The sequence below is a fragment of the Drosophila nasuta genome, chromosome X (genome assembly GCF_023558535.2).
Source record: "Drosophila nasuta strain 15112-1781.00 chromosome X, ASM2355853v1, whole genome shotgun sequence".
NCBI lineage: Eukaryota > Metazoa > Arthropoda > Insecta > Diptera > Drosophilidae > Drosophila > Drosophila nasuta.
In genome coordinates this window covers 17,514,086-17,526,369 of record NC_083459.1, presented here as the reverse complement: position 1 = coordinate 17,526,369, position 12,284 = coordinate 17,514,086, and the positions used below count along the sequence as shown (strand labels likewise).

The window sequence follows — 12,284 nt, the reverse complement described above, 5'->3', positions numbered from 1 at the left end:
GTTCTCACAAATATTAAGCATTCATTTCGAATTTGTAACAATCAATAGCAAATTTTCTTGAAGAAAATTCTTTAACTAGTAGCAAACAATTGTCAATGTTTATTTTAACAGATTTTTGCTGTTCTATAAATCTGCAACTAAGAAATAATTTATACTTTTATGGAAGTTAAGCATTGAGTAACGTTTCATAACATACGATTTAGCTCTAGCTGCAATTTGAAGCATAGAATTAAATTACGATAAAGAAAAGAATTAAATAAATGGAAAATAGACTGCCAGTTTGTTGGGAAACCACAGCAAAAGTGGCAGATAATTTTGTACAATTCTATTATAGGAATTTTTGACAGACTGATAGCTGATAGCTGCTACCCTAAAAATGTTAAACTAAATCATTTTAGTTGTGATAATTAACAATTGCAAAGCTAACAGTCTGCTGTTACTCTATACATTGCGAAGCAGAAAAAGTCGAGAAAAATAGTAGAAATATTGTTAAGTATAAAATTGTTGTTAATACATGTACTTATATTTAGAAATTAGACTGCTGGTACCCTATAACTAGAAGTGTAATAGTTCCTAACTGCTTAAGCTATAATTTTATTGCAAGTTGCGCATCACAATAAAGAGATAATTTGTAGGACGATTGCTCAATTTTTTGGTGAAGCGAAAGTCGTCAAACATTTTGACTAAACAACATGCAAAATCAGTTCGTCAAGCTGACAGACTGCTGCTACGCTATAAATATAAATACTGTTCTCAGCTGCAGAAGCTACAATTTAATTGTATTCCACAATTTGATTGTAAGTTGCACATCAGGATAAGGGGATAATTTGTTGAGTAACCAACAGTTTGATTTAACTACGCAACTAAACAAATAAATTAATATTTTGAAGGACAATATATTAGTATATTTTCTTTTCTATAATTTTGGGAAGTCGAAGATTTGAGCTGAGAAGCTGATGTTACCCTATAAATAAATAAAAATGATTTTAGCACAGCTCAGCTACTGATGATTAAGGGTTTTCCCTTCTCAAGCTCTCGCTTGATTTGTTTTCAAATGTGCTCTAATGTAAACTTTGGCTTTCAATTTGATTAGAACCAGAGGAGAGGAGAGCAGAGCAGAGCAGAGATAGAGAGCAGCGCGCAGTGGGCGTAAGAAGATGTGTAGCTAATTTGGTTGTACATGGCGTATAAGTAATGATTAATTGATTACACGTGTTTCCCTCTCACTCTCGACTGTCTGTCTGTCTCTCGTTGCTTTAATTGCAAATTGCCAGCGTCGCTGTCACTTTTATTCTGTTGTTCTACTACTTTAGGATTAATTAGTGAGCACAACTCTTGTGGCTGCCCTCTCGTGGTTACCAGTTATCAACGCATTTGGCATTGCATAAAGCTGTCGCTCAATGTCAGCGCTTATCAATCTGAGGCCGGAGCTGAAGCTTTCGCCACCAAAAAGTCTCTGCTAATCGCGTCGCAGTTTCGATCAGTCACAGAACGAAACAAACGCGAACAATGTGGCGAAAGCTGCTCTTTGTCTGTGCCGTACTCTGGGGAGGCAGCGACGCTCTCTCGCTGAGCCACGCGCCCTGGGAGCAGGATGTGGAGGATGCGATGGATGTGCAGAAGTCGCCGTGCGAGAATTTCCACGAACACGCCTGCGGCAATTGGCATGCACCATACGGGTTGCGTGCTCTCGGCGCTCACGATATGCGTTCGCGATTGCGTGCGCTGAATAAGCAGCTCTTCGTGAGACACTTTGAGGCAAGCAACAGCGGCAGCGGCAGCGGCAACGGCAACGGACTACCGGAAGGGGAACAAGAACTGCACTCGCTCTACGATAGCTGCATGAACGGACGACAGGCGTTGCACGTCTACATGGATGCGGTGCAGCGAGTGCTGCCCGATTGGCCGCTTCTCAACAATGCGACGCAGTTTAGCTGGTCGCGAGGCAGCGCCGCTGTGCGTCGCTTTGGCGCCCACGGCCTGTGGCGTCTACTGGTGCAACAGAATTGGCAGGCCGGGGAGCAGCAAGTCTTCTATGTACTGCCGCCGAGCTTTGAGCTGATCGGACGCAGCGAGATGAGCCGGTTTCTCTATCGCCGCTATCTCAAGTATCTGCTGCTCGAGTTGGGGCTGCGAGTGCGTCGTGCTGCCGATCTGGCCGAGCAGCTGAGCGCCTTCGAGGAGCAGCTGCAACAGTTGCTGCCGGCAGCACAGGATAGCGCCGAGGCGCTGGTGTTGCATGCCCCGCAGACGTTGCAACAGCTGCACACACAATTCCCGCAGCTGCAGCTGCTCGAGTACTTTCAACTGCTGCTGGGCGATGAGTTTACGCCGCAACTGCTGCTGGTGGCAGACACGGAGTATCTGCAACGCCTGCCACGTCTGTTGGAGACGACGGATCCGCTGATCGTGTCCAGCTGGCTGCTATTGCAGCTGCCGGCGCACTTTGAGCTGCATCTGCACGAGGATCTGTCGCTGGCCGCACAGCGAGAGCAGTGCCTGCAGCAATTGAATCGCCTGATGCCGCAGCAGTTGTCGCAGCTGTTGTTGCGGCTGCTGCACGGCAGCGATGCTGCTGCCGCCGCCTTCTACAGTCGCATGCAACACGAGCTACAGCAAGTGTTCGACAGGTTGAAACTGCAATTCGAACGCCTGATGAATGACACCTACATCTTTGAGCTGGACGCCACGTCGCAGGCGCAGGCGCTGCATAAGGTGCGTGCCATGCGGCTGCTGTTGCCGCAGGTGCAACCAGTGCAGCAGCAGTCGCAACAGCAACTACAACCTGCGCTCAGCTACGATGCCAAGCTGTTGCAGCTGTCGCAGGCGCAAAGCTTGCAACAATTTCGCCTTGCGTTGTCTTGTCTCCAGCTGCCTTGCGACACATCAGTGAGTGCATCGACGGGACCTTCACTTGGCTCGCTGGACGTCAATGTCTACTACAGACTGAAGCTGAATGCCATCGAGTTGCCGTTGGGACTGCTGCGTGCCCCGCTGTTGCACAACTCTGTCGCGCCGAGCAACTTTCATCAAGTAGCGCGACTCTATGGCGGACTTGGCTTTATGATTGCCCACGAGATGGTGCACGGCTTTGACTATGTGGGCATTCACTACGATGCAGCTGGTCATTTGGCTGCAGAGGATTGGCCGGCGAGAACTATTATACGCTTTGGCGTGCGCTCTCAATGCTATTTGAACTATCGCTACAGCAATGCCACGGTGATGATCAACGAGAATATGGCAGACAGCGAGGGATTGCGATTCGCTTTCAGTGCATATCGCGAGCAGCTGGCGCAGCAGCAGCTCAACAGCACTGCCTTGGGCAGCTTCTTTGTGGCATTTGCTCAGAACTGGTGCGGACACTCGGCCGCAGTAGGAACAGCAGCGCCATCTAGTGGACAGCAGCAACAGCATCCCGCTCACTGGGAGCGTGTCAACAATGTGCTGGGTAACTTTGCCGAGTTCGCTGAGGCTTTCGATTGTCGTGCGGGCAGCTTGATGAATCCGCCGGACAAGTGCCGCATGTGGTGAGCGGAGGTGAGGGAAGGAAGGCGAAGCTGCTCGTAGATTGTTATTAAAGCAATGCAAAAAAATGAAGCTGCATTTCACTTACGAATCGTTGCCTTAACTAATAAATCAGTGTTGCAAAGTGCTTTAAAATTACGCTTCACAGCTTCTAATCTGCAGTTGTTGCTCAACACTTTCATTTGAATCAAGCGCCGTAGATTAAAAAATGAAAACAACAAATTGCTCTGCTGCGATTCTATTTTTAGCTGCCAACGCTCACAAAAGCTGATAAGCTTCAACAAAACTAAATAAAAGCTTTTAACAAGCCAGCACAAAAAAACTAGCAAAATATTAATTAAATCAAATATGAAGAATGAACGGCAAATAAAGTAAAATAAATTTCACTAACACATATAAAAGTGGAGAGGTATTAAAACTTTCATTAGATAATTGAATAGAAAGTAAAGTATAAACAAAATATGTAGAGTGCACTTGAAACTCACAAAATTCCAGAAAAATTAAGCTCATTATACTTTCTGCAAATAAGTTTATATTATATTAAACTCAACTCTGTAAGCAAGTGTTGCTAAGTGTAAAATGTAATATGAATTAATTTAAAAATTATGCAATAAAACTAATAATAATTCTGAAATAGTTAAGATTGTTTTGTTGAATTTGATTTAATTTGATTATTAAGCAATAAATAGGCTGCTACATACTTCAAATTGATTATATTTCATGTCATTTAATCTAGCTTTGTCTTTCGCAAGTGTTTTACTAATTTCAGAGTTTCAGCAACATTGTGTGCTTTATTTCGCAAGTGTTGATTAACTATCCAAATGCTGACAGTGTTGTCAAGTTGCACAGACTACTTTATGGTTCTATGCTACTCAAGTTGACAGCAAAAACGCTCGTACTTGGGAGCTCTTGGCAATTGCATCGAAGCGAGGAAGATGGAATGATGTTCGCACAATGTTTACAAATGGCATTTTAATGTTTATGGATGTCGCACAGAGGAAAGAGAGAGAGAGAGAGAGAGAGAGACTGACTCGAAATATGCGACACAATTTGACAAGCCGCTTGTTGCCGTCGTCGTCGTCGTCTGCTGATTACTTAATGCATCATAGTAATAATAGCAATAACAATGCGCTATATATCTGCGAGTCTGTGAGTGAGTGTGTGATATATACTTAAGCAAACAGAGGCAAGTTGTTGGCACTTTTCGAGGCTGTTGCTGCTACGGCTGCTGCATAACATTTACGAGCATATTGTGCATATGGCATTTCAGCCAAGTTTTGCCATCAAAAACTCCCAAAAGTATGCAGCAGTTTATGCACGCAAACTTGGCAGCAAAACGACGCGAAGTGAAGGCGACGGCGCGCGTCGCAGAAACCAAACTGAAGTGGGCAAAAGTGTGGCTAGTCCTTAGGGCATTGCCTCAGCAGCTTGCCACACACTCACTGCTCTGTTTTGTTGATGATGTTGCACACTCAGCTATGAAGTTGCAAATGCTGTCGAAGATGATGACGATGATGATGATGGCCTCGCTTTTGACTGCTGCTATTTTGTCTACGTGAGACGTGAGCCCAAAACCGACAAAAAAAAATGTATTTGCCTCCACTTCTAATCCATTTAATTAATGTGCACAAAATAAAGAATGGAATGAAATTAATCACCAGCAGCAGCGGAAAAAAAAATCGAAAAGAAAAGCCAAGCGAAATAATTAATGCACTGATTAGCAATATGAAATTGGATGAGCATAAAATGCATTCTTCAGATTTGCATTAATTACAGCAGCAGGCCAATTACAAGCCAATTAGCTGCAGCTCTAATTGCATTATTTCCAATTGCAAGTAGGGGAATTAATCATGCGCATATTAAACGAATACAAACGAAATTTAAAATGCGCGTTGGCATTTAAATCGAAATGTGAAACGCTTGTTATGAAATGTAATCAGTTAATTTCTCGCTGAGCATTTCTTTGGCTTTGTGGCAGAAACAAGAACAAAGCACGAGTTGCGAGTTTCGAGTTGGGCTTCGCCTTTTAAAGTTTCTAGACACTAAATCGATATGGGGCAAGTGGCACGGTTGCAGCCAGCTGTTGGTCTGTTGGTCTGTTGGTCTGTTGGCCTGTTCCCTGCTGCCTGTTGTTAATTAGACCCGGCCAATGGGCCGTCGTTTAATGCAACATCATTTTGTACGTGCCGCGCATAAAATACAAGCAGAAGTCGAGCAAAGCAAAACTTGGCAATTAAATGGCCACGACTACGACGATGACCCAGGGATTCGACCTCCTGACCCAAGCACAATGTAAAAGCAGAAAACGTCGTTAGAACTCACTTGAATGTGTCACGGCTAAAGTTTTTGAATATATTGCACTCGGGATGCTCCAGCAAACGGAACGCAATCGAACAATGATGATTCTCCAACGGCGAGATGTCATTATATCTGGTTGAGAAGAATATATTGAAATTAATATATGTTATTTAATCACCCACTTTTCTTGACTCACCTGAGTGCTAGCTCAGTGCGTGCATTGATTTGATAGATATTGTTGTAGCCGGGATGATCGAGGTCGTGGCAAATGCAGGACACCAGCAGGATCAAGCATTCTAGATCGCCCAGACGATTCAGTAAATTCGCTTGGCGTGTAATCGCATACATCTGCAAATAGAAAGCATACACAAATCATCTTTTTACTATGAAAAATATATTTTATGAGTTGAAGCTGCCTTGTAGTTGGCAAAATGCTAATTTAATCGAAATAAGTACTAATTTAAAATAATTTGTTGTGTTTATTGCTTAGACTGGCTCAATATACATATTTTGCCTTATCAATAAATACTATTTCTAAAAACAATAATTTATTTTCTACTCTTTTCGAAGAATTGTTTTTCCAGTTATTTAGAGAGTCCCAAATAGTTTTTTTTCTAAGGAATTTAAAAGCTGAAGATGAGATTAAATGAGATAAGGTGACATAAAGACTTTTGCTGAATAGTCATAAATAATAATTAAATTTTACTAGCTTAACTAGAGAAACAAAATGTGTAATAAAATTATTTCAAGAGAGTGTTTTACAATTTAATCCAAATACAACTATGTTCGAAAGAACATAGCCAAAAGCGTGTTTCTAATCGGATTAATCGTTGCGCTGTGAGCCGTAATTGTAAAGTGATTTAACATTCACAGGGCAATTGCAAAGTCGGTTTTACTATCCAGCTCTGGCAACCTCTATTGCACTCTAATTTCTTGGATCTCTCTTTGCAAGCTGCTCTTTGGAATATTGTCTCTCAATTTGGTTAATTAAATGAAGTGTCTGGCTACTGTTGTTGCTAATATCTTAAAGAATGCCAATGGCTGGCACAAAAGGAGCACTTTTAATGTTGCTAACCATTAAGCTAAATCACATTTGATGCTGCAACGTGGCCAGAGAGCAGCAACTGTGGCAAAAGAAACAAGCTAAAGCTTAAGCCAATGGCAAAAATGGTAAAGGTAAAGTTGAAAGGCAACTTAATTTGTCTGCTGCGAAACCTTTGCAATTACCAGGAGCAGCTATATCTACAGATCTTCCCTTTTCCTTTAACCCCAATTGCATTCCACCCACCCCTTAAAGTTGGTAGCACGCCTAGACACCTCGAAGGAAAATGACTTGGCCCGTTGGAGACCCTTAAGGAATTTCAACAGCGTTCAATTTAAGCTTTTTGAAATACAAAAGCAGCGTAAAGTTTGCTTTGCGCTTTGCTGCGCACCTAAAGTTGCACTAGCAACGCGGTGGGTAGTGAAAGGGTGGCTGAAGGGTGTCGTAAAAGTTGCTGCACAACTTTGGTCTTCGCATTAAGCGACGCCAATGAAGGTCTGTCTCTCTATCTCCCTCACTCCATCTCTTTCACGTTCTCTGTCTCTCTTTAAAGGCGAAATCGTCGTTAATGCGTCGCAGAGGTAACTGAGGAGCAATGATTGTGCGTTCGACGCTCGCTCGCTTGGCAAGTGCTATAAATTTATGCAAATGCAAAATGCTGTTTGCATTTCGAATTTCGCAAGTTTATCTAAATTCATTGTCAACAGCGAGAATCCAAATTTCTGCTCTCTCAACTCTCAACTCTTGGATCATCATCAGCTCAGAACCGTTGGCAACATTTGCAGATGCATCTGCTGCCAGCCTGCCTCAAGTGTTGCCAGTGGCAAAAGTTTTGCTGGGCGGGCGTCAAACACCCCAAGGAAATCAAGTGCAACTTGCAACTTGCAACCGGCAACCGGCAAAACGGGCAACTTGCAACTGCACTTTGGTAATGAAAAGCTCAGGCGATGAGACGCTCATTTTGCTGCAAGAATTTGTCACCATTCGCTTGAGTGTCTGTGTGTGAGTGTGTGTGTGAGAGTGTGTGTGTCGTGGTCCACTGTAAACTCAATAATTCAGCCGCAGTATTTTCTTTTTTTGTTGCCCCGTTTTGAGTTCGTTTTTTTTGTTGTTGTTGTCGCTGCCAGGAAGGCAAAAGCGAAAGCCGCTTAACGACTCTTCTGTGCTATTCGCAGAGGGACAGAAAGAGAGCGAGAGAGAGAGAGAGAGAGAGGAAGCGAGAGAGGAAATTACATGGGCTCTACATACATGAGTGCCTATGCAAATGGCCGTCCATTGAATTGTAAAATACGCACCATCGCATATGCAGACGAGTCTAGCGGCCATTTTGCAGCTTAGAGGCCGCCGAATGCCACATGCATGGAGACTGAAACCAAAGCGAGGGGAGTTTAAACAGTTTGTCGTGCTATCGATAACACTTTAACTGCAACTGTCGTGACAACCGGCAGAGTCTTTGTTGCTGCTGCTTTCGACAGCTAAAATGCTTCAAATTGTTCGCATTGTTTTGTGGCTAGCTGGCAACGAGAATGCGTAAAAGCTTTGCGGCAACAGTGCGTATGCGTAATAAAGAAATCAGCTAATGCTCTTTCTCTCTCTCTCTCTCTCTCTCTCTCTCGCTCTCTCTCTCTCTCTATTTGCATTATTCAAGCTGATCAACTCTTACAACTCTTTCCTTTCTTTCATTCTTCCTCTTTTCTTCAGCAAAAGTCGACATTAACTTTGTCGTTGGCTTTTGTTGTCAAATTAAACAATTTATTCAAATTTTATCTAGTTTGCTATTGATTGTGAAGTTAATTAAGGATTGAATAAAAACAATATAACAATAAAAAAAATTTGATTTTTAAAAATTAAAAAAAGTTCAAATTAAAAGATTCGTTTTTACGATAGCTTCCGTTTAAATTCTCAGTTGACTATTAGTTTCAATAAGTATTTATAGTAACTAAACAGTTGAATATTTAAATTAAACTTAAGATAACTAACTAATTGAGTAATAAATTGAATAAGCTTAATAGCAAACTATTAAATATATAGATGAATAATAGAATATATTAACTGAATAAGACAATAAAATTGTATTTAACGCAGATAAGAATTAAGGTTGAATTTGGCATGAGCGTTTCGAGTTTATCGCGACGATAGTTGGAATAATATTTAGTAAGCACAACAGATTTGGTTTTTGAATGTTTATAATAACACGTTTAACATTATTAAACAAAAATAGGCAATAAATAATTGCCAAAGCATTCTATGAAATGGATTCTATCGATAGTTGTGTATTGCATTTTAGTGGTGACCCCATTTTGCTTTGTCTTAAGCTGTGCGGTGCAACAATTTGCGGCAAAGCAGCTGCTGCTGTTGCTGTTGCTGCAACTCAAGATGCCAACTAACAGAGAATTAATATTTCATATAAATGTTGAGCAGAGCAAACAACAAGAACAACAACAATAACAGATATACTATATAGCTATATATAAATATATATATGTGTGTGTGTGTATGTACAGTTGTACAAGCAAGTTTCATTTGCCAAAAATGTAGGTTAAAAAGTCGGCTTGGAAAATACTTCGTCCCAAACTTGGTACTTGAGCATCTAAGTGGGTCGCTGTCAGTGGGTTGATGCGGTGCAGGTGCGGTGGCTTTTCTTCTCTTCTCTCTTCTTTTCTTTTTTTTCATTTCTTTTCGTTTTGTGGCGTTTCGTTTGTTGTTTGCTTTGGCCAGCTGGTCGCCCAGCAGAGTGAGTGAAAGAGAGAGAGAGAGAGAGAGAGAGAGAGCGAGAATGGCGATGGCCTCAGTATTTTGGCTGCAATTTGCAGTCGCCATTTGCCTTTTTTTTGTTTTCCTTTTTTAATGTTTCTTTTTTTCATGCATACGCTGTTTAGCTTTGGGTATGCTAGCTATGTCAGCAGCAATGTATTTTGCATACTAAATATCTGATACTTTTCGCTGTGCAAACTGTGTGCAATAGTCGTATACTTGATGTGGTTTTATTTGTACTGCAAATGCTTGACGAGTATTTTTTGTCGGTCAGTCAGTCAGTCAGTCAGTCAGTCAGCGAGTCAGTTGTTGCTGCTGCTATTGTTGTTGTTGCTGTGCTGGGCAACATTTGGCGCGTCCATTTCTTGGTCTCTTCAGTTGTTGCTATTTTTAAATGCTAAAAAACTTGTTGTGCGCTTTCTTTAGCTATTGTTGCGCTGTCTCTTTATGCATGCACGTGTGTGTGTCTGTGTCTGTCTTGTTGCCTATAAATAGGCCTTTCTTCACACACACACACACACACACACAGACCAGCATGTGTGTGCGTATGTTTCTTGTCTTATTTTCGCCCCTTTGGCGTTTCGTACATACATTTTTGTACGGCACACAGAAGGAGAGCAAGAGCAAGAGACAGGGACGAAAACGGATATCGATTTCATTGAGCCTGGACATCGTTTATTCTTTATAGCCACATAATAAATATATATATATATGTATGTATATATATATCGTACACATAAAACTATCTATGTTCGGTACTTGCACATTTCCCACTGCTGCGAAAGCATCTCGCAAAACAATTCAAATTGAACAAGCAGCGACAACAAGCGGGGGAGGCAAGGCAAGACATGGCTTATAAATAAACTAGTTCAATTTCATATTCCAAGTTAATAATAGATTCACACTTAATTATATAGCACATGGCTGCACTTAAAGACCACAAATGGCACAAATATTGCATTTATTATGTGCTTACTGTGCATATCTAAAAATATGCCAACATTCGATGCCCGATTGTTATTGATATATTTCAAGTTCTGTGCACGTCTTGTTGAATGTGAACTCATTTTCAAGTGCGGTTTCACACATCGCACGCCTAATTATAATGCAATCCAACCAAGCATAATAAGCCATTAAATGCAAAACACTTTTGTTGTTATGCTTATCAAGCTGTTGTTAACTGTTCTCAACGCTTGCTTCGTCTGTCTATTATTTAAAACACAAAACAAAACTGTTTATTATGTAACTCTCAATTCAATTATTTTCATTTAATACAGATTTCTGTCATTGATATTCGTAAATAGATTTCACAATAGTCTTATTCACACCACAACAATAGAAATTTGATTTTATCTTGGGCAATGAAACTATGTGCCATTTGTTTCTGCTTTCTACGCAAACACAATAATAAATGAAAGAAACGAAAAATAATTGTGAATGCATTTGAAAGGAAAGTTCTAAAATTACATAAAACCATTTAATTTCCAATTCGAATTGTATCAAATTTAAACTACCAAAATGTATGGCATGCAACTAAATCTGAGCTGCACAAAGTTGTTTTTTTAATATTTCATTTTAATATACGTTCATATACTAATCATATTATAGTACTAAATGATTTCCAACTGCAATTGCATCAATACTACTAAATGTTGTAGCCTACTTTTAAGCGCAAGTGATTGCTGGGCAACACTTTCCACAGAACAATGCCAAAAAAATGCCTCAATTCAATTATTTTCATTTAATACATTTTTATGTAGAGACTGTCATTGATATTTCAAAGTAAGTTCAATTATTTTCTTTTAATACATTTCTCTTTAGTAACTGTCATTGATATTTCTAAAGGAGTTTGCCTTAAGTTGTATTCACACTCTTTGAGTGTTGATGCCCTGAACAATTGAAATGATGTTCTTTAACTCTGTCATAATGTTTTCTATGCAATCAAAATCATAAAAAAACAATATATAAAGAATAGCTAGCTTTGAATGCAATTTAAATGAAAGCTAAACAAACAGCTTAAATATTGTGTGATTCCCAGCAGAATTTACAAGCACTTTTAGCAAGCAAAATATGTAGCATACTTTTGGGGGTCGGATGGGAGTAAAACTTACCATTTGGGCGACACAGAAGCAATGCCGAAAATTGTGAAATGGCACCTCGTTGTAGTGCTTGTAGACCTCATAGAGCCACTCGCGCAGCGTATCAACCGGTATGCTGAACTTCTCGATGAAGCCCAGCTCGAGGAACATGGTCTGCATTAGGTGTATGACATCCGCATCGCCCCATTCATATGAATCGAAGGCTGGCAGACGCAAAGCCGCCTTCACCTCGTCCGAAAAGTTGGTATCACAAATTTCCAGGAAGCGACGCTTCACCTCCTGATGCTTTGGTAGACTGCTCTTGCGATGTGGCGGGCCCAATGGCCGATTGGAGAGACCTGAAATGGAAATGTGAAAAGAAGAAAAAGTTATAGATGGAGATGCAGATATAGATGTTTCTGTGGATGTATATATATGTGTGTGTGTGTGTGCTAAGAGATGCTTTGCAGACTTTGGTGACGGAACGGAAATCAGCCAAGTGTTGTTGCCACTGTCGACAGTGGCAATAAATAAATCAGCAAATTGAAACAGGAAATACAGCTGGGAAGTCGACTGGTAGCCATGGC

General features: G+C 40.9%; 2 protein-coding genes across 2 annotated transcripts in view; one reads left to right on the top strand and one right to left on the bottom strand.

The window, feature by feature from the left end:
* LOC132795278 (high affinity cGMP-specific 3',5'-cyclic phosphodiesterase 9A) overlaps window positions 1-12,284 on the bottom strand; it is a 141,311-nt gene that overhangs the window by 8,541 nt on the left and 120,486 nt on the right. The window contains exons 6-8 of the mRNA XM_060805928.1: window positions 11,731-12,056; window positions 6,020-6,171; window positions 5,848-5,955 (exon numbers count right to left, since the gene is read on the bottom strand). Coding sequence (XP_060661911.1) covers window positions 5,848-5,955; window positions 6,020-6,171; window positions 11,731-12,056 — 586 coding nt within the window. The remainder of the gene's footprint in view (window positions 1-5,847; window positions 5,956-6,019; window positions 6,172-11,730; window positions 12,057-12,284) is intronic.
* LOC132796400 (neprilysin-4) lies at window positions 1,446-3,663 on the top strand. The gene has a single exon (XM_060807562.1). The coding sequence runs from the start codon at window positions 1,510-1,512 to the stop codon at window positions 3,529-3,531; it is 2,022 nt and encodes a 673-aa protein (XP_060663545.1). The 5' UTR covers window positions 1,446-1,509; the 3' UTR covers window positions 3,532-3,663.

Bases quoted from the DNA above. Each gene is read 5' to 3' on its own strand.
- LOC132796400 (XM_060807562.1), top strand. From the start codon at position 1,510: ATGTGGCGAAAGCTGCTCTTTGTCTGTGCCGTACTCTGGGGAGGCAGC.